The sequence below is a fragment of the Apteryx rowi genome, unplaced genomic scaffold (assembly GCF_003343035.1).
Source record: "Apteryx rowi isolate R43461 unplaced genomic scaffold, aptRow1 scaffold_1100, whole genome shotgun sequence".
Classification (NCBI taxonomy): Eukaryota; Metazoa; Chordata; class Aves; order Apterygiformes; family Apterygidae; genus Apteryx; species Apteryx rowi.
In genome coordinates this window covers 62,990-86,543 of record NW_020447310.1, presented here as the reverse complement: position 1 = coordinate 86,543, position 23,554 = coordinate 62,990, and the positions used below count along the sequence as shown (strand labels likewise).

General features: G+C 38.3%; 1 protein-coding gene across 1 annotated transcript in view; it reads right to left on the bottom strand.

Moving 5' to 3' along the window:
- Window positions 1-1,564: 1,564 nt before the first annotated feature.
- The window catches only part of LOC112970994 (catenin delta-2-like), an 84,344-nt gene continuing 62,354 nt past the window's right edge, over window positions 1,565-23,554 (bottom strand). The window contains exons 6-7 of the mRNA XM_026075989.1: window positions 22,617-22,811; window positions 1,565-1,833 (exon numbers count right to left, since the gene is read on the bottom strand). Of these exons, the coding sequence (XP_025931774.1) occupies window positions 1,565-1,833; window positions 22,617-22,811 (464 nt within the window). The remainder of the gene's footprint in view (window positions 1,834-22,616; window positions 22,812-23,554) is intronic.

Genomic DNA, 23,554 nt, shown 5'->3' with positions numbered 1-23,554 from the left:
AGAAGAAATAATCTTAAATTTTACAAGCACATATCCTATACAGTCACTGACAAACAGGTTCAAAATGATAGCAAATCAACTAAACAGAGATGACCCCTCCCAAAAAAAGATATGTCCAACATATTTTGGACATTTCATGGACATTATGATTAAAATGCTTTTCCTAAGTACATTTCTTATATAGTCATTTTTCCTCTGGTTTAGTTCAGTCCTAATACAACTTTCCTGAGGTTTGAAAACAATATAATTACAGAGCAAAGCCCCTTTTCTCCAAGAACATTTATATTCTGCAACACAAATATAACAACATACCAAGATTTCAGAAAAAGACTGTTTCCCTCTGGTTAGCAATGTTTGTTTTCGGGCAGGAAGAAGAAAGGGAGGAACTGAGTTTATATTCTCTCAAATTTCTGGAGGAATATCAAGAGTTAAGGAAAAAAAAAAAAGTTGCAGAGGGAAGTTTTCCCAATAAGTAAAACTCTGATGGCTGAAGTGGCTGTGAGCAGTGCTGCCTCTGATGTGTTGTAAAAGTTAACTGCTCTTGGGCTTTTGTATTAAGAGAGAGATTTTCAATAATGCAAACATGTACAGAGATCAGGTTGTGAATACAGGGAGGAAAGGAGTCTTTTCATTCTGTTGCTTAAACACCTCCAGAATTTTTGTTGGGGGCAAGTTTTTGGGTTTGCCTATCATTAAATTTCATATAGCAAAAAAGAAAAAAACCCACAACACCATCTGCCATAGAAAACCCTGTATAAATTAACATTTACAATGGGTTTAAACTTAAGTTACCAAAAAACCTGCTGAAATTTTCTCCAGCCAAAAATTGAACAAAACCACCAAATACACCAAGGACTACACTTAGCATTTCCGCTACAGTTATCACAGAAGCCAAATCATATGCTGGAAAACTCTCCTTCGAAACTGTCTGTATACTTGGTTATAAAGTTTTGTCCTTACACCTTCCCTAGGTGTACTGCAAACCAGAATATTCACGTCTGAGGACATTTTAAGCTGTGTTATATATTTTAAATGCATGCATATTAAAAAAGTTGTAGTACATACATTCTGCTACCATGTACTAGCATGAGAAGCCTGCACAGAACATAAGATGAAGCATAAACCTGATTGCATTGTTTCCACATTGCTCTTAGTCTAATTGTGTAATACCAGAATATCCTTTTGTGCAGCACTAGATATTAACTGTAGACAAATCATCAACTGTAAGAACTTCTGCCTGAGCAGTAACTTGAAAATTCAATCCACACTGGTTAAAAGGTTAAAATAGTCATACCACTGCTCTCATTTTCCAAGAAAATTATTTTTCGTAAGATTTTGAGGGGCAGCATGACTGAAAGCATGTTAAACATACATACTCAAGATCACACCTATCATTTCATTTCACAGAAGAGCTCATGAGAACCTTCCAAGGTAAAGCATTAGAACACAATGGTTATGCAAACAAAATCTTATACCTAAAATCTTTTTGGTGATAAACAATAGAGGAAATGTACAAGGTAAACTGCAATTATAAACCTTTGTATGAGCAAGAAATAGTAGACAATTAAGGTTTCACCCACCTGGGATCTTTCTGAATGCTATCAATGGAAGGTGACCTAGCCAAGGTCCCTTCAGGTGGGATGGCTGGCCCAGATTTGCTGTATGGTGATTCAGCAGAAGGACAGTACTGCAGCTGTCGGTAGGGGTCTGCGTAATTGGAGGCYGGGCCTGCCGCATAGCTGGCCCTCTGGAAGGTCGCAGTTGCGTTCTGTGTGCCGTGTTGACTGCCTGTGCGCTGTAAGGGTACGGAGTCGACACCAGGGGAAGATGGGGCTACGACAGGAAAGTAGGGACAAAGTAAAAAATTGAGGACCTGTTCACAGAAATGGTTAACCAGGTCTAGGCAGAGGAAAAAAAACACACACATATAAAACAGGGGTTCAAAAAGAATGAGAAAAAAAACAAACAAAGAACAACATTGTCATTTTCAAAACCACTGAAGTAAGTAACTGTCAAGTGAATTTCTAAATGACATGCCTCCTCTGGGCTAGAAGACCTTTACAACAGTTAAACAGACCGTGTAGCAGTGCTTTTCACTTGGAGTTTTAATTGTGTTACCCTGAAATAAAAGAAATGCAGAAACACATGGCACTAGTCAAATTCTGATTTACAACCACCACCAAGTGAGACTTGTGCAGTCCTTACACAGGTGGAAGAAGTCAGCACCACCCGCAGAAGGAGTGCGTAACCAGGCCCAGAGTCCAAACTGAGACTGCCGGCTCTATGGCAGAAGAAAGAGACAGCCAGCCACAGTCACCCCAAATTTATAGTCCTGGTATCTCTAACAGAAAAACAGACACCTGCTACTGAAACAGTTGCTGGGTATGCTTTGTTAACCATTTTTCTTCATATTTCGCCATAAATAAAACTTACTGGACTGCTCCTGCTAACTGATTCTGAAAAAGAACGTGAATACGAGGCGATCACACAGATGTCTTAATCCATGCCAGCAACACTTGGGTACTACAGTTCTCAAGATTATGGTATTAACAGTTTTGAGCAGCTTAACTATTAGATTAAAACTGACTTAACACTTTTGCAACTCCAAAATCTTATTAATCTGCTGTGTAGCCCATTACCCTTCTATTACACCACAGCATATCAGAGTCTAGTCTGCTTTATGATTTTTATTACATATGCAATAATATTTAAGTCCAGATAACGGCAATTGGATTCTCACTATAACGGCTAGAGGACCAACATCTACATCATCTTCGGCCTGGAAATAAATATAAGTTACATGCTGCCTCTGCTCAGAGGGAAGTTCTGACCACTTTAAATGGCAAATGAATTCATCGGGGATCCCACTTCCTCCACCCGAGACAACAGGAACTCCTTCATAAACAGGAGTGGGTCTATGTTCAGGATTATTATTAGCTGGCTCAAATTCATACACAAAACTGCAGGCAAAACTGCACACTCAAGCAACAGCTTACTGTAATAAGTTTCCCAATCCTTTCTCATTAACATACACATTTACCTTCCAGGAAAGTAATTATTTTTAATATATTATAGGTGCATGAAAGGGATTTTAAGCATTTTATATTGAAGTGTCAGAAAATGAAATACAGTCAGCTTAAAATAGAATTACAGCCATTTTGTCTGAGCTAATACTCGCCAAAGTTAAAACACCCTGAACATTTTAAATTCGATACAAATTCCTGCCTTATTTTCATTTCTCTTATGTCTCTGACATGTATCATGTTATGATAACAAGTATCACCTTATAATTTTGTTACAAAAATATACATAAATATAACAGGATTACTCTAATCTACATATATGGCAACATTTAATAARCATTGGTTTCGTCTAACTGCTCCTATGGATTTGCCTAAGAAATGAGTAGTAAGACACACACACAGATCTTGTCTTAAAACTGTATCAGTTAAAATGCAGTAACACTGTTAAAATACTGAGACATCCCATTCACAAACCGCACTAAATACAATATTAGGAAGACACAAGAAAAAACATCACATTTTAACAGGAAATACACATAATTCAGAAAAAAATGGTGCTTTATGAGAAAAATAATTAAAACATAAATTAGAAAAAATATTGGAAATATTTTCAAGTGGAAAAAGTAAAAATGGAAGTGTACACTGAAATAGCATACTGTTAATCATTGTCAATGGGCAGGATATGCTGTTAGCTTTCAATGCATCACTGGTATAGGAGAAATTGCAAAAAGCCCTACAATGCTAATATTGCTGAAAACAAGAATATCATAATGGAGACTGTTTTGCAAAACATTCCAATGTAGTGCCCTTCCTTTTCTTTGCAAGGCACTTCTATAAAGACGGTGTTTATTTTTAAATTCCTTGAAAAACTTTTCTTTCCATTTTCTATTTTGTCTTGTTATCAAAATAAGTATTTATATGAACTGAAACTAGCTGTCACCCTAACACCTACATGCTTTTTGAGTCACTCTGATTCATTTCTCAAATTATCTTCCTAACAGACTGTTACTTCCTTTTGAATTTTATCACAATGAACACAGTACTGACATCGTTAGAGTACGGAATGATAAGACAAATGCTTCACTTCTTTAAACATTCATAAATAAGTTTATGTTTGTTCAGTGCTAGCCAGCTTAATAAGCAAAAAAAATTTTTCTGAAAAAACCTCTATGTTTAACTTGATTACAGCCACCTTCATGGAGTGTAAAAGGGTTCAGCTTTAGTAGATATTTTTACATGAAGCATTTCATGTAAAACTGATGCAAAGTTATCTCCTACCAAAATATTATTGTTGCTTAAGCAAATTCTTTTAGCAGCCAGATTTATTGACTGAAGTATGGTTGCTTAGTCCATGACAAACATTCAGGCTATTGAGAAAAGGTGTCTCCCTGTGATTTAGGTATTATGACAACAAAGCCATAGTGATTATATCTATTTAAAAAATTCAGAACAGAATTTAACCAACAACAGTAAATCTGCAGTGAACACATAAAGACTAGAAGGTACCCGAAGGCATTTGAATCTGAAGTTTGCAGATGTTTGTGCAACCTTTTTATGTGGTTTTAAATCAAAGGCACTTCTTCCTCCAACTTCTGTATTTGACTTGTCTCCTCACAAATCAAAGTCAGACATGGTTTTAACTACAAAGCTATACCTTGAGTCAGAATCAGTTCAGCACAGGTAAGGTGCAACACTATAACCAGGATCAGGGGCTCACCCCAGCAAGGCACCAGACAGAGGGAAGGAGCTGTAACAGAACTTCTTTGGGAGAAATGAGCTGCTTTCCCTTCTCTCAGTAGCAACCACCACATTGCCCAGGGCCTACAGCCGACCCTAGTTTGCCTCTGAAAAAAAACAGAGCCCAAGGTCACCTCAAGGCTGTTAAGAAGTAGGCCTAGTTTTGTGACCATATTCATCTCCCAGCTTCTCCTTAAATGAGTCAGCAGCAGTCCCAAAACTGACAAGGAAATCAAGATTAAAAACAAAGAAGGAAAATGTCCCAAAACATTGGTATCTTGCGTACCTAAGTGAGCACACACGAAAACATCATTTCTAATGGTCGTTGCAGCCCATACTTTTTTAAAACTTACATGGAAATTCAGTGGCTGATGTCAGATAAATAAGTTTTGGAAATTCTGTTCCACTCTGCTCCCTTTGCATTGGGCAGTCTAACTGCAGCTCTTTTGCAGGACCTGTTTGGTACAGCCACCTTTCAGAGGCAGAGAAACAGAGCTGTCAGCATGCAGCAGCCCCTTCCAAGCAATCCACTCCACATATGCAAGCCTGGCTTATATAGACCACATTCTGCAAAGCTGAGGCTAACTTGCATTGATGTTAAGGTCAGAGCACCCACTCTGTGCTGCAGTTAGCAAGAATTGGAGATAAGGCCAATAAATCTCTGAACATTCATGTTATTTTAAACATGGGGAACTTCAGGCAAATACAAGAAGGATATTTGAAGAGGAGTACTTTAGTTCTCCTAGTGGGCTGAGAAAGAGAATTTATCCTGAAGTTCCAAAGTGAAAATTTCAAAATATACAAACCAAGAACCATAGTCTAAGCAAAGAGACTGCAATTTACCACTTAAAGATTGCCTTTAAGATCTTGTTTTAATTTGGCATGTCATTAATACCTTTAAAATGCCATATCATCTCAAGCCTTCACTACTGCAGCATCAAAATCATATTCCCAGAAAACTGAGCATCTAGCTTACCACACAAAGACTTAAATATTCTTCCTAAGAAATTTTGCCAAAGATACTAAAAAGCCCCTGTTAACTACAGTGACCTGATGGATCAGGACTGAAGACCTGATGTATGCCCTGATTATGGCTCTCTTGGTGACAGAAATTGCATGCAGAAAAGCCAACCTATATAATTTTCTATGGCTTTTGCATGGTATCAGCAAAGATAAAGCAACTTTTATACTAACACTGAAAATTTAGGTGCATCTCTAAATGCACACACAGAGGCTCACTCAGGTCAGAAATTCACTTTTAGGTTTTGTATCTTATTTTCAAATAGATGACTTCTATAGAAGAAACAAACAAAATCCAAAAGCAAAATCTTGGTCATTGGTGTACGCAGGGATACTGCAGCACCACATCTAGGCATCTTAGGGAGACCAAATTCACATAAGAACTGCTAAGATGTTCAGACTTCCTAAAAGTGAGAGGGAATTTTGTCCAGTTAACATATGTAAGATCAGACCATCAGAAAAGATTAACTCAAAAATTAGACTTATTTTGCTGTATCTTCTTGCGGAAAATGATTTGTCTGATACTACTGTTCGCATTGTGGATACTACCTTTTCCTCTTCTTATTCTATACTACACATTCAGTTCCTATGTTGACCTTCTCTCCACACCCATAATTTGTAATACAGATTTTGCAAATTTTTTTTTTTGCACTGATTTGCACAAGCAAAAATCTTATTTTCATGTGAAAGTTGAAGTTCTTTTGAAAAACTGGGTACCAGTAAGGTATCCTTTCAGTTCAAGGTATGTCCACTATCCCTCCATGAGTTCATAAAAGATATGGATGCAGAATATTTAAAGTCATTCTGCTGGTAGCAAACATTTAAGAAGATTTATAAAACCAGATACTTTTCCCATCTAGTATGCTGCAAAAATAACAGTGCATTCTCTGCCTATTAGAAAACAGAATTCATATAAGTTTGGGGGATACAAACACTTTTTTCTCCCTAAATGTTAACTGAGCATTTTAGAGCATGCCATAACTTTTTGGCAATAGAAGATGTATTAAAAGTATTAGATTACAATCAAGCTAAGAGCAAATCAGCAATCCAAAGTACCAAGTAACAGCAGTCAATTTTAACACTGTTAAAGCCGTATGATAATACAGATATAATAAGAAGTTACTTAGCAGTTAAAATAAAGAATCATTTTTCCACATGGGGGAAATAGAATTTTAGAGAAATGTATGACTGGGGAACCACAAAAATATTTACTAAAAGAGAAAACATTAGTATAGCTGATATTAGCAAAACCTTCTAAAGGTAGGGGTTAGAATTTTACCAAAGCACTATCATATTCTGTTAAAAGTACATGTGCAGAAGAAATTTTCGTACTTCAAACATGCAAACTAACAGAAGAGCAAAAAATCACTGAAGGATTTCAAGATACAAGGCTTCAAATTATGTTAGATTTAAAATACTCAAGACCTTACACAAATATCAACATCACAGAAGTTCTCTGTAGCTAGGGAACTTGGCTACACAATTTCTTATAGCCAGAACAAAAACAACACAGTCCAAACTATTCCAATTTTCTACTCCTTTTGTTTTCTGTTCTCTTCTTCCTCACTTCTCCCCACTCTTTATTTTGTCCTATTTATATCTTACAATCAAACACTCTAGTTTCTGATTCCTATATTTATTCTCACCCCTTAAACTCTGAGGCTTTATATTCTTTCTGCTCAAGAGAAAGGAAATATCCTGGTGACAATGACCGGCTAGATCTTCTCACTTCTGCTGTTTCTCCCCCATTCTAATATAGTTCTCTTAAGCCTAAAAAAAAAAGTAAAAAACAATAAAACAAGGAAAAGCTATATCACTTCAGACAAACAAGTCTCTCTAAAAATGTGTAGTTACCAATATAACCATTTGTCAGTCAGAGTTACATTTGCTCTAAATGAACCTTTAGATGCCTTTAATAGTAATCTATAGCAGTTACAACACATGAACTTTAGGACCAGCTGTCTGAAGTCATTGCCTTTCCTTTAGTACAGTTTTGCTTTCTCATCAACTAAAACAAGCTCAGAGTCCAGCACTGTGCTCAATTCAGTTTTATTAGAGACAGTCAAGTTTTGAGTATGTAGTGTGATCTATAAAGACAAAGTAAATTACTTCTACTTGTGATATTAAGGTACTTGACACCTTTCACTTGGGTTCTCTTTCTCACAGTATAGGAGGAGACTTTCTCTGCAAAGTACTTAAAAGGCTTTTGTTGCGGTGTCAGTGTCCAGGCAATGGTTTTACCTCCTTCCCTTATCTGAAAGGCAAATTTGTAAATATGTCTAAAGAAGAAAATCTGCCAAAGACCTTGTTCCACACTGTGTGCAAGAGACAATTGCTCCTATCATTTTTTTGTTAAATGTGTAGAAAGCAATATCCTTTGGCCAGCACTAGCAACCTGATTCATACTGCAGCTTAGTACTGTGTTCCCTCTGTAATGAGAATTATGTGACCTTTATCTGATTATAATACATAAGCACATGACTGCCTTTCCCTGCTAGCCTTCTCTTGCACAAAACTGCTTTTACACAGTTTTAATAACCTTTTAATTTTTCTTGATTATGAAGAAAGTATCTCTCTTTACATCATCAGACAGGCAAACCAGACATTCCCTGAGTAGCTCAAACAAAATTTTAAGGTATGTTTTTTTACTTCATAAACATCATCATATTCTCTTTGGCTTATGCTGTAATCTATGCTATTCACTAAGATATTCCCACAGAATAATGACTTACCTATATCCTCATTACTGCTTACATTAAGCAGAGATTCCTTGACCAAACTGGATTCAGTACAAGGTTTACCCACTTTCTCAGCTAGGCTGCTTTTCCAGCTGATGCAGAGCTAAGGTTTTTTTGCCAGTACCTAGAACTTCAGTCTTACTAACTGATACAGGTATATCATTTCTTAAGAAGTCACTCTTAAAGAAGTGCTAAAAAACTCTTCTCATTACCAAAGGCAATAATGAACATTGAGACTTCTGACTTTGGGACTGGAGCATCTCTCTTATGAGGAAAGGCTGAGAGAGCTGGGACTGTTGAGCCTGGAGAAGAGAAGGCTGAGAGGAGATCTTATCAACGTGTACAAGTATCTGAAGGGAGGGTGTCAAGAGGATGGGACCAGACTCTTTTCAGTGGTGCCGAGCGACAGGACACGAGGCAACGGGCACAAACTGAAACACAGACACTTCCACCTGAACATGAGAAAAAACTTTTTCACTGTGAGGGTGACAGMGCACTGGAACAGGTTGCCCAGAGAGGTTGTGGAGTCTCCTTTTCTGGAGATATTCAAAACCCGCCTGGATGCAATCCTGTACAGTGTGCTCTAGGTGACCCTGCTTGAGTGGGAGGGTTGGACTAGATGATCTCCTGAGGTCTCTTCCAACCTCAACCATTCTGTGATTCTGTGAATAATAACTTAATTAAGCACGCAGTACATCTACATTTGTAAGACAGCCACTACTCAACCATATCTGTTTCTTCAGTATTTCAATGACTTTTGGGCATAAAGGATTTCACATAGCTTAGCCTCAGGTTGCTCAGTATGTTCCTGCATCTTGTTTTTAAACAAATATTACAATTTTATGAAGCTTAAACTCAGGACTGATGGAGCTGACTTTTTCAAAAGATGCAACTTTAAGCCTACTAAGGACAAGGACTCTCCACTTGTCTGGGCTCTGAGGAAGACCTTCCTGTACCTCTTTCTCATAATGAACATACCAAAACTCCAACTAGGGCTTTGAAACTTAAAAGCTACCTTACCTTAGAACAACCTACAAGAGAACTTTTAGAATGGAGAAAACTTTTAGTGAGACTGAAGAGGTAAATAAGAATCTGTAAGCATATCTTCCCCTTGCACCCTCACAGGATAGGCTCTTTTCCTCCATCCAGCCATTCAGCTCTCAATGCATCTCAATGCACCAGACTTGCAGGGCTTCCGGGATTGCAACAAACTCCATGTAATCAACTGGAAAAGCCTCTTTCTGTTTCCTTCATGTCTTCTCCTTCTCTCAGCAATTTCTAGTCATGCTTCAAAGACTCTGCTCTCCATATTTTCCCTAATTCTCTCTGCCGGCTCTCTGTTCTCCAGCTGCTCATATTCAGCCTATCTCAGGGAAGATACAATCTTTTCCCCTCCAGTCAGCTTCAACATGTTCAGCTCAGTGCCTTCAACAGACAAGGCAAGGCAAGTGAGCAGCCAATCTTTCTGCGGTACCAGGTTTGTCCTTTTAAGGGAACATAACATATACTACAGAGGGAATGCAAATAGGCAAGAAAAATAGATACTAAACAGCATGGAGAACAGCAAAAAATACCTAGGATAGAAATAGAAGAAAAATACAGCATGGTACCTAGCATTTCCTCAGGCACTGGTTATACCTGGCTGTCATACCTAGTTATAATTAGTGTGTCTACATGCTGTTGCAAGTTTTTATTCAACGATAGTTTTTATTAGCAAATACTTTCATGACATGGTAAAAAAGAAGTCTTGTTTACTGAAGTAATAGGTATGACTCTTCCAGATGATATTACAAGAGATTCAGGTTGTTCATATTTTTTTTATCCCATCTCCAAAACCAGAGGTAGTTGTTTAACCACTGTGGTATTAGTTCTATTAGAAATATTCAGTATGCCTCTGAATTAGTTAAGAGGTCCATTCCCATCATTGGCAGCTGAAAAGTACTAAGCCTAATGAAGATCATAAATCTACTCACAGTGATTGCATGCCCCAATAATGAATCAATATCTATTGCTATTTTGTTTCTTTCACAGTCTTAAAATCCTTTCCTGACCATCACTGTAGTTATATGCCACTGTTTCATGCGAGAACAACTCATTGCTTCATAAAACCCAAAGAAACAACACTTGTTCTCTGCATATTGTCATGTTTAATAACTCCTGTATCAATGCAGAAAATGATAACCTTTGAAGACTGAAAAACTGAAGTTGCTACTGTGCTGACGTATCCCTTCATTTCAATTTTTGAAGAGCATTCTTTAGATCTGACATTAATTGTTCCAGTAAGGCTGAATGTTCCTTTGCTTAGAAACTGATGTTCCTTTACTGATTCTTTCTTCTTTATGAAAAAAATATTGCTTCCTGGCTTTCTGAGCTATCCTGTTTTTACAGAACAACCAGTATCTGGTCACTCTGAAGGCTCCTTTCGTCTTTATCACTACACTTCAATTTGCACATTTTCACATTGTCTGTGTCTTAGTTCCTTTTTCAGGCTTATCTTCTCTTTGAAATACATACCCTTTTCCTTTTATTGAGCAGTTCCATTGCGGGGAGACACATACTACCATTCCCTAGCCCTCAGCATGTGGAATAATTTGCTTAATAATCAGTTTAGACTTGCCATTTCTTTGCTAGTAATTATTTTATTTAGGGGTTCAAATACGTGATTAGAAATCATCTATTTTCATTAAGGTTAGCAATGGAAGTAAATACATATCTTGTGAATAGAGGCATCTGTAAGGATTTTTGTACCTCAAAAGCAAATTTTAATGAAAAAATAGGTAGAGGAACAGCAGTGCTGACGAAGTTTCTATCGTAGAGATTTGCATTTCAGTTTAATAGATATGGTACCCAAGATGAATGACCTCTGATCAAAGTTTATTCACAGCTGTCTCTGATGTGACTCCACCGAAACCAGTAAGTGCATACTTGAAGGCAGTCTCTTCCTCAGCCAAGCGTGTTATAAGGCTTCGCTACTGCGCTCAGCATCACACCACCACACCCACAACCTTTGCAATATCTGCCCTTCCATCCAATTGTACTTGGCCAACAGATTCAAAGTTACTGGGCACCCATCACAATAACACAAGCTGTACCTCAACAGCATCATTTTGAGATCCTTGGAGTTTTCTGAAAGGATTCCCAGGTTTCATGCAGATATTGAAATTCCCCAACCAGGTATGTATTTTCAGTGATTTCAAATTCTCAACTCCCCACCTCAGGAGAACAGTGACATTCTTCCTTCTTTATAATCAAAACAAGTCAGGACACATGCTAGGTTTTTCAATATACAATTTTTTTACCTAGCTGCCTTCAGAAACTGACTGCATTTTAAGTCTTTGAGTTCTTAAGCTTCACTAATTTATGCAACTTGCATTCTCAGACTCAGCTTCTAGCATGTTTCAGCAATGCTTTTCTGCTCAAAAGCTCTGCTGTGTCCACATAATGCGATAACCAGATGACAACTTTGGCTGCTAAAGGTATTCTGCCAAGATCTTTTCTCAGATCCTCTCTTGTCACTGACTTGCATCCCCAAATTTGAGGAGAAAATGCAGTTTAATTGACTTGTTACATGAACATTTAAACAGAGAAAGTGGCAGCATCCAAAGCCCTTAACAGTAATTGCCCTTTGAGAATCTGAGATATTCAAATTCATGATGTTAATTTGCTCACTGGAGATAAAACTCAATCCTGAGCAATGGCATAACACAAGACATACACACTTGAGTCCTCTCTGTAGTACTACATGGTTTCATCTTGTGCACATTGGACATGACGACCATACCTATTATAAAACTTCATCAAAGCAAAACCACACAGCCCTACTGAACACAGACAAGCCTACTGCAACTAAATTTCTGTTTCCACTCCAAATTCACGTTCTCCTAAAATCTTGCACTTAAAAGTTTCCCTTCCAGCTGGCCAAAATCAAACTGTACACACTGAACAAAGTCACAATTATTATTATTTTAAAAAGTAAAAATATTACGAGAATATAACAGCTCTACAGCCTACACGGCGTCATGCTACAGCCATCAAATACAATGGGCATATAAACTACATTTATTCTCCTCCAGATTTTGAGCTTCTCCCAATTTAGTACACTATAATCCTAAGTAATAAAATGTTTATAAGTTGGCATTCTTTAGAACACCTTACTGAGCTTCAGCTATTTAAATTAATGGTTTCCTTCTGGAGTAGAGTGTTATTTTACTCTTAAGTTAACTATATTTACATTCCAGTGTCAGTGTGTGGCATGTACACCTCAGATATTCCGTGAATGACAGTTTAAAAGTTGCTGGACCCATTATAATGAACACCAACATCTCTGAATCCTTTCTCTGCTTGCAAAAAAAATCCAACCTGACATGCAAGCTACTGAATTATGATATGCTAAAGGAAGAAAGCTACCTGGAGAAGCAGTCAGTTTCATGTAATAAAGATTACAGCTTTAGTTAAAAAAAATTATAATGAGCTGGTGATTTTTAAGAGTGCCTTTAAACATAATACTATTGAAAGCATGATCTTTTAACAAAAGCATTAGCCCTCTTGAAGACCCTACTGGGTAGTTACCTCAGGCACAGCACTGTGTTTTTATTCAGCAAGGATTTACAAGCACCAGATTTAAGAGAAGTGTTTGAATTGTTTCTTATTTCTTGAAAGACAACTTCACTTTCCTATGTAACACTTAAGTAAATAAAAGAGAGCAGACACAGTCCTGCTTCAAGGAAGTCTAGCATGACCAGGCTTTCATCTACCTGAGACTACACAAATACAGTAAACAGATGATAAACACATAGACATTTTCTGGCACAGAGTAGCCACAATATTTTTTCAATAATGGCCAATGAGATTTACAGGATATTTACTTCCCAGAGTTTCAAGGTCATGACCAAGATCTTACAATTGCAGTTCTACCTCAATAGGCAGCAGCAAGTTAAGGAACATCTGAGATGCACTCAGACAGGCTCTAAATCATCTATTTAAAAAGGGGGAATAGAAGAATCAGGAAATATGTAGGGCAAATCACAAACCTCTGGAAGTATCGTGTTTATGGCACAGAGGAAGGGGGCCGTAGAGATTGACAATTTTAACAGGTTTCCAAYCTGAGAAACACGGAAGTCTGGACTGTCTTCAGGTAGATACAATTCTTCTATGGAACTTAAGATGTTCATAGTTTTAAAGTATCAGGTCACGTTTTTTTGGAAAAAAAGCTTCTCCACTCTAAGGGGGGGATATTGCTAACAGTTAACAGAGAAGGTTCTGCAGAGTTTTCATATCCTACCACTTTCCTCCATCTCCCATTGTTCTTGCCCACAGCTTTACATTGACCACTGGATAGCACTGGAGTTGAAAGCTCTGTCTTTTGTTATCCTCCCAAAATTTTAAACAGGAGTGAAAAATCCACATCCTTTCTCAGAGAAGATGCCCACACAGTGTACCTGGATGAAGAACAGCATGAATGCAAAACAGTTATTTCAGTGTGACCCTGACTGGACATATTTTTGAAAGCTGCATCTCTTTCATATCATGGAACAAGAAAGAAGGGAGAGCATCTATAACAGCCATAAAACAATTTTTACATTTTTTTTTAAACATTACAAGGTCAAATTCTGACCCAGATGCATCACCTCAGTTGCTTTTAGTGTATTTTAGCTCCATTTATCTGTGCACAGGATTTGGCAGCTACTGTTTTGTTATAGTCTCATTTATTCAGCTCAGAGTCAGGATGTTTCCTCCAGCCCTATAGGACTAGAGTTACATTAGTCAATACCACTTTAAGAATGAAACCAACCTCCAAGATTTACTTATTTTTATATACAATAATGTAACACAGATAGGGCTATAGCAGAAATTCAGGATCTGTCAAATGAAATGAGATGATGACTTCCCATTGCTTTGAGGTGATTTGTTATTCACTCTACAGATCACTAAGGTATTTTGTGCTCAATTTACTTTGTATTGAAGATTTGCTCCCTGCTTGTTTCCTATAATTGTCTCTCCCAAAGCAATGTTATCAAGTGGATGGCAGTTAGGAACATAGTTCTATTATCTCAACGTTACCAAACTAATAGAGATGCAGAGGTAGAAATAACTTTTCTTTYTAATTTCCTTGAAAACATTAAGTCCTATAGCCAAAACTCCATGCCATGTGATTTACCAGCACAACTCTCAATTAATCTGCAACTGTGGCATCACAGTATGTGACTGCAGATTATATCAGCTGTGACAAAACAAAGACAAAAGCCAAACCAAACCAAACCGGAAAAAAAAAAAGAAAAAAGAGAAACAAAACCAAAACAACACAACCTAAGCAGCAAGAAGTGATGTCTGGTGTTTACAACCTAGCTATTGCACTTTAGGACCCAACAGAACCAAAATAAAGATTTGAGAAGCAATGTAACAGACACAGGATTTAATCCAAATGGGATCGGTCAAAGCTGATTTTTCTATCATTGTTTTTTGTTTAAAGTGACAGTTTGAAACCCCAAATAAAGAAAAATATATTTGAAACTAAGTTCCCCTTTTTGYTTCCAAATCAGATATTTGTAACACAGGAATTAGCTTGTGGAAGGTAGTTTTTCATTAATAGCTAGATGCTGTTCTGACAGCAGATTAAGTAAAAACTATACCAACTTACTCAAAATGATTGCTCGTTGTAAGAATTTGAAGATGCATCTAATTGCATAAAAGAGAAAAAAAAATTTTTCCCTATTAACCCCTTTTAAATTCCTTTTATGCATTAAGCCTGAAGTCCGTAGAACTATGAGTGCTGGTTAAATAAATTCCAAATCCAATTCTATGCTGAGAAGTAATTCTTACTCAGAAAAACTGAGACAGCAGTGGGATAACTTTGGGACACAAATTGCTCTGAAACCTGTCACTGGTGATGGGCAAGACTGCAATTCTGAGTTTGATTCTAAGAGCTGAGGTTAATTACATTTGCTGGCCTTGCAGCTGTAGAAATACCTACTGTGAACCAAGTTCACTACATGGAACTCATCATGACAATCAAATTGGAATCCCATATGGTCATTTTTACATAGTCCCATTTTAACATAAGAATTCTGTGTTAATTTTCAAAAAATTTTTCAACACATTTAGGTCTTACACAATCTCACTGGTTTGCAATGGTTAAAAATAACAACTTACCAAACTGTAAGTGACTATCAAAAAGATATCTCTCAAAGCAAAGTTTAAAAACTTTCTCGTATCTTAGATATCATTTGAATACTGTTATTAACTACTTCACATGCAATAAAAATGAAAAAGACTAAACTGATATGGATTAAAATGGTTAAAAGAACAGTTTATCTCTAAAAGCAGACACAGAAAAATACTGTCAATTTGCAATGCCATGGGATTACAATAAAGCAGGCTTACTTATTCTTCAAAGAATAATAAATCACCCTATTTTATAGCATAAAGATCTCTAACTGTCTTTATATGAGCACATTTCCAAATATATAAAAAAAACCAAACTTCATAATCTTAAAAACTCTTCACCTTGAAATAATGATGATTTCTAAAAACATCAAATATTTTATTACATATGAAAAGAAATATTTACAGTCTTGTCAAAATTATGCACTCTGGATCAAGTGATGCATCCTTCGAGAGCCCTATGCTGCTTTTGTGAGAGACAACAAAGGAGCTAAAAGACGTGATTACATTTTGAGAATCAGACAAAAAAAGTTGAACACCTAAGTTGAACCAGCACCAAGAACACCCAGCAGACCAGACACGCTTGGATTCTGGAAGCGGCGTCAAGCACTCCACTTGATGTACTTCTTTGTCCTTGCTGTAAAGTTCTCAACTGACAAAGTTTGACTTGCATCGATTCAGCAGTTACGGCTGCCACAGACTGCCATCTCCCAAGGTGATAAAACAGTCTTCTGTCAGCAGAGCAGCTCTYCTTCCCAAAGCAAGGGAAGGGCCCTGGCACCACAGTGCCAGCAGCAGAAAAAACACAGGGCAGAAGTAAGGAGCTATGAGCCGTAGCAGCTTTCCAGCACCAATTCCACAAAGTCGTCAGGGCAATAGGAGAGAAGTTTAAATGGACTGGAAAGCACAGCTCTGTTTCTTAAGGAAAGGGGACCCCTACTCTGTGCAGCCAAGCGGCACGGGAACCTGGCACTGCAAACAGGGCATGCACAGATGCCTCAAGCTTCAGAGGCAGTAGGAGAATGGAAGAGCTACAATTGCATTGTCCTGCTTCACTTGAGCAGCACAAACAAGGAAAGAGAGAGGAGGGTCAGAGCCATGTGTATGCCCCCAAGCCACAAAACCAATACAAAAAGCAGTACAATCGATTTTGTAAGGCCTATCACTGTCTGGGGCAGCAAAAAAAAGAAAGAGATGCAGGAGCTTCCCCTCTCCTGCCCTTTCTTCAGCTCCCACCCAGCAACTTGATCCTGGCACCACAGCTGCCTCATAAAACGGAGCAAGGAGGCAGGAAAGAGAAACACCCTGGCCATGTCATGAAAAAAGCACTAACCCAGTGACAAGAAAAGAAACATCAGTTTTGCTGGTAAATCTTCCCCTCAGACCTTGCTTAACCTCCAGGACAGCAAAAGTCAGGGCCAACAGCAGCAGATATGAGGCAGCAAACACAGGCGTGACAGCCTTGATCCTCTTCTCTTCCCTCCAGTGCCATGTCTAATCTCTCCCCGGCACATATCCACAGAAAGGAACAAGTCCGTAGAGCTAAGCTGTACTTTATTCGGAAAGGCCTCCAGGCTATCGCAGAAGAAAGATTGTCCTCTGAGAGTAAACACTATCCCTACCCCACAAAAACAAGAATTACGCGAGAAAGACAATGTTATAAATAACTAAGAGCAGTGTTTGACATAAGTCATTCCTAGGTGCAGGTTCCTGTCATTCAGTCAGTGAAAGATCGAACAGGAAAGGGAAAGGATGGTGCAGAAGAGGATAGCATCTGTCCAGAAAGATAATAGTATTCCTCACTTTCAGGGGCTTTTCCTGTGTTGCGTCACAGGAGAATAAAATTTCTTGCCACTCGTAAGCACTTGAACAGAAACTACAGCCAGCAGCAACAGGTCAGAAAAGCCATTCCTTACTGTATTTCCCTCCTGTGCCCTTAACTCAGTGCAGAAGGTAAACACAAACCACTGAAAGCACTTCCAATAAGGACTTTTTTGCCTAGTTACTGCTACTGAGTTGTAACCCTCTTGGCAGACACAGTCAGGACCAAGCTATAACAGATAACTCTTCTCTCTAAGGAAAGGAGCCCACTTAACTCACCATGGCAACCACAGTACAGATTCCCTGCACTGAGCTCTCCTGACAGCACTCTCCCACTGCACAGAAATGCAACTTACAAAGTCACTTTTCTGTTTTGCGCTTGCCATCATAAATTTCACAGGCCTCTTTTTTTTGATTAGCATTCTCCACCCTGGCACCCAGGAGGTGGCACAGCTTGCAGCAGCGCAGCTTTTATTAAGATAGCTTCAGAAGTGGTGCACGGGTGGGAGCACTGAGCACTGGCCCAAGCAAGCTCAGTGAGAGCTGATCTGGAGGAGGATGCCACAGGAGGAGCTGCAGGACGGCCTAGCAACTGCCTGTGCACACAGGGACATCGGGCAACTTCTGAGGTAGCAAAGAGAAATGCTGCAAGAGTGCTCCTCGCCTCCCCTCCCGCTGCCCCCATGACCCATTTCAAGAACACGCTTAGTAAACTCTTCATGTCCTGTGCACTCTCCAGAGGCAATGCAAATTTTGACTGCTTTCCTTTTATTGTTTACTTCCAATAAATCTTTTGTTTTGGGGTGCTCTTTTCAAGATCAGCAGTAGCACACCTGCTCAACCGCAGACCCCACTCTCCCTCCTCTCAACCTGTTCCCCCATCCCTTTCTCCCTCTCTCTTTGGATAAGCACACAAGAGTTCTCAAAGGGCCTTGCATACCCTGTCTCCCTTATTAGGTGCTTCTGGTCTGTGCAGCCAGTGCTCAAAGCTAATGCCAATTGGCAGCATAACCGTAGCTGCCGGACTTCCCATGGCTGAGCCACCTCATGAGGCGTTCCCCGCAGTGACTTTCCAGGGGGTCAGAAGGCAGAGACAATCATTATCCTGCACATCCCAAGGTAGTACTTAAGCTTCCTTCAAGGCTGTCAGGTTCCCTTGGTGCCAGTGAGATGCATCTGTCCTTCAGAGAGATGAGGACAGGTTCATTCCTCCATAGCCAGTTCTTCCATGCCACTTGTGTGAGGTCCAGGACAAAGATACACCTGCAGCCTCTGGAACACATTAGCGTTCTTTAAAGCACGAGGACTCTGCAGGTTCTGAGGCCTAAGCATGCACACTTCACCAATGCCTGCCCCATTTTTAAGCAGCAGCACTTTTTTCAATTGATAAAGTCAAAGGCCCACTTTGGGGAGGGTTTAAAATAAGCACAGAACTCCTATTTATAACCTCATCCATTTGGGGACAGCATTCTTTCAAAGCTCTTAACRCTTTTATCCCCCAAAAGTCACATCTTTTTACAGAAAAGGACTCTTCTCTTTCATCAAGACACCTTGATGAACACAAGTGTCATTATGAACTTTCAAACACAGTGCTCTCAGCTTCCACAGGGCGATRGCAACTTGTCTCACAAGCACCACTGCTGCCATACTTGTGTTCCTGTGCTGCAGGTCAAGAAYGACTGCTCAGAACTTGAGGGAAGCTGCTTTCTTTTCAAGAAGTTAGGGAAACCCCAGGCTTGTAAAATAGTGAGAGCCTACCAGCTTGGACTTGCTTCATGTTTAACATTAATTAAGTGTCAATAATTAAGTTAAATAGGACTAGATCCCTAGTTCAAACTTCTAGTTCCACAAATTAAACAAAAGAGCCAAAGAAAACCTATTTATATTTCTGTGCCCCTTCTGGCTGGAAGGAAACCCTTCCTTTCTGTTGAGTAACAACACTTTTCAAATTCCAGTGGCGCACATGTAAAAGTCACATCAAATAATTTTAAGTCTACCATTACTAACTATATGTATACTGCTAGTTTTAGTGCAAAAGTTTAGGCTGCTACTTTTTATAAAAGAGGAGGCACTACCCTTTGAAGAACAAAAAGGACTGCTAATCTCAATTTGATCTGCTGAAAACCACAAACCAAAGAACCCTATGCAGCTATTTCTGTCAACTCTGAAAGATTATTCTTAGCTTGGACAGAATAACAGTAGTACAGCCAGTCATAATTTAAACCACAAGGTGATGAAGAATTCATTCTGCCCCTATCTAAAGGTATGCCAGTAAGGGGTATGTTTTGTAATCTCCTCTTATTTTATACATTCTGCAACAGGTAGCTCTTACTGCAGCCCTTACTAGGGTCATGCATTTCATTCATTAGTAAAATATAAGGAAAATACAAAAGTTTAAAAAATGTAGTGATTAAGTAAAAAAAAAAAAAAAACTGAACTTTTCTCAGCTCATAGAGAAATTCTAAAACTCTGCTCATTGAATGTGGATTCACCTAAGTGATGAGAAACTCCAAGTGGGCTTTATCCTTAGTTGTATAAACATCCCTCAATGTAGTAAGTACTTCAAAGTTCAAAAAAGAGCAAGAGGTGATGTCCGTTTTAAAAGTGAAGAAGCATTTCCATTCTCAGAGTCACTCAACCTTCCAAATTAAGTGAAATTTTCAAATTCAGGAAGTGCTTTCTCTTTTAAAACACTGTACAAAACCAAATGTTTTGCAAGTATAACTAACATAATTTTTGTTTCAAATGGTTAATGTCAGCTGCAGAGAAAAAAATCTGGACTTTGTTAGGGGCATAAGTCCTTAGACTAAGTTTGCCTTTCTGTACTCCTATGACTCATTTAGTTATGTTTGTACACCAAAGTATATCAATAAAATATAGCGCCAGTTTCTTTGAGTAACATTAGCTTATTGTTTAACAACAGGGCACAAAAGTGCACTATAAATTCTCAAGATTTCACCAGGGGTTGGCAAACATGCCCCCCCCAAAAATTAAAGACGGTGTTTTGCTAAGAGAATGTGAACAATGGTCTATAGAGAAGCACACTAAAGTCTTGTGACCTCTCCTCCTCCTCTCCCCCGATACATGCACACAAGACATACAAGACATGAACCCCTGGCACATATCTTCAGGGAGTACACAGCAATCTGCATCCCTCAAATCCTATACAAGTAGTCAAAACAGACTGCTACTCAGTCCCACATTAAAAAGCACTCAGACAACAAAGAAACCAAGAGCTAGATGTGCCAAACTTAGTTAGGACTTCCATTTACTCTGTTATTTTGAGAAAAACTGTGTTGTCTCCTTTGTCTTAAGAAATATGTTACTTCAGACATTTGTGGCAGAGGCAGAAACAGGCAAGTCCAGGCCACTTCAAGACTCCTGCTCTGAGCTCATCAGAGGGGATAGCTCATCAGGCTCATTCTCTGCAAGACTGACAGCAGTGAGAATCAACCCAAAGGGAAGCCAGGCTCATGCAGTAGCCATTCTTCAGAATGAGTCTGGAGCAATGCTCAAATCCATATCTCCAACATGGCAAAACACAATTCAACATCATCAAGACCATCTACACTATCTAAACCAGTGTTGTCTTCTGCAAATCTTCCTCTGAAAAACCTTCCTCAGGTATTACCCACTAACATCCTGCGCCCCAGTTTCATTCACTATAATTATCTTTGTTCACAGCCTTTCCTTATTTATGGAGGTGTTGTGAAAATAACAGTGCGCAACAGTCACAAGCCAGCCTACTACTTCAGCAGAGAGAACCAAAGGATATTTTGTAAGCAAAACAAGAAACTCTCTTCAGGGCCTGACTGGGGAAAAATGGATGGTAYAGGAAATGAGGCCACATGTTGAACATGAGGATTAAAGTTCTGTATAAACAGTTGCTTCATTCACTATCACTGCCTCTGCTGCTCTCAGTGATTTAGACAGAAGTCTGGTCCCCTTCCTGCAAGGTATCATCATCCTTTGTCATATATACTCATATGACTCAATGCAAAACATACACCCTGGTAGTTTTGTTCACTGGAAAGTAACAGAAATGGTATTCTTTAAAATTCCATAGCTGTTACAGGTATTTAACTACATAATTCTGTGAATAATTTCTTTTTTTAGAATTTTTTCTTGCACTCTGAACACCCAAAATTTCCAATAAGCAATAGTAATTTTGGAGACRCAAAAACTGCCAACTTTGCCGTTGAAGAAAATATGTTTAAAAGAAAAAAAAAACTTTTAAAAGAAAGCAAAGATTCTTGCTCCAAAAAGTTCAATTGTTTTTCTTCAATTCTATTGGTGAAAATGGGAGCAATTTGGGAATGGAGAGAATCATCACTATTCGATCACTGCAGCAATGATAAAATAGCAGAAATACTTACAATTCCTAAGACAAGTTCTTTCTACATCTGCTTTAGGCCATTTTGTCTGTGACATTTATGTAATCTAAATATTCTGTGCATTAAATACCATAAATATCCCTGTTGATTTGTGATCTGTTTATGGGTAGCAACATATAGCTGTATTTCATTTGGTTGAGAGGACATTCTACAAGTAGGACTTGTGCACCAATGCATTTCATGGACAATCATTATTTTATGCAAAAATCAGTGGTGCTAACAGCTTTTCTGTATGCCACAGTTCAATTTTATATCTGTATATTTAAGTGGACCTCTGTATGACAGCAGAAGAACATTTACTCTACATATGACTGACTTTAAGAAGCAAACAAGCCTTCAACTTCATGTGGAAGACACTTCACAGTTCTTTTGCGACACACAAGATATCTTTGTGAGCAAAAAACCTAGGAGTTTTTTCAAAGCAGCTAGATTTTTCTTGTAGATAATAAGCAAGATTAACAAAAACATTCTCCCTCCTTTAAAGTAAGTCCCCTCCCCAAATCAGCTTAACCTATGGTACATATAGCACAACATTAAGTATTTCTACATTTTGTGCATGCTTTTAGGGTTCTATTGATAGCTGCCATGTGCGTAAGGTATCTTGTTTGACTGGCATGCACATAATACATTTTGTTTAGCACATCAAAAAGAAAAGAAGAATTAGTATTAAAGAATAAGATATAGCTCATAAAAAGACAGCGATGCAAGTTACATCCACCTACCTGTACTAGTGCGGTATGTGCCTGTGTGTGCCGGTTGCAGAGGGTCCCCCTGACTCTGGCTGAGACTCCTCATAGGGGGCTTCTGATAAACTCTGTCTTCGTAAATAGGATCTATGTGGTGCTCTGGAGACTGCAGTGCCCTTAACTCCGAGCCAAGGTGGCTGTGCTGGCTGCTGTAAGATGCCCGAGACCCAGCTGCAAATAGATTTATAAGAGACATTTAAGAGTGAGGGAAAAAGTGTGAAATACAGAATCTGACTTATGAAAAGCTTACTTGAAAGTAGCACATCAAAAACAACAACAACAAAATCAAAGAAATATATATATTTTCAACATACAAAGAGAAACAGCATGCAATGGCAGCAGCAGCTCAGGTTAAACACCTTACTTGCATCATCCAGCTGCCTGCATCTACTCCAAAACCTCATTTCTTCCAAGGAAACTACATATTTTGGAGAGATGGATATCATGAAAGGCCAATTAATTTTTTTTTTTTTTTTTTTTTTTAAACACAGAGACCAAAAACCCCCAAACTATGAGATCCAGGAATGTCCTGCATCAAAGCAACCCACAGCAGAATCAGGAATGGAGGAGAAGGAGGGAGAAGCAGAGTCAGAACTAAATTCATGTGTTGTGTTTGTATCTTAAGATCTACAAATGAAATAAGTGATACCTGATGAATAAATGTAATCATATGAAATCTGATCTTTTTGCTGCTTCACTGGAAGTACAATAAAGCGGTTGTGCCGTATCAGCATTTTGCCATTTTTACATATTGACTGTGTAAAAATTATTTTAGTAAGACTTTCTATACCCTTAATCCTTTGAGGATGAATTAAATGTATCTTACGAAAAAAATATTTTAAGGATATACCTTTTTTTTTTTTTTTTTTAAGTTTTTTGCTATGTGCATTTTTAGTTTGTTTTTTTGAAAGCAG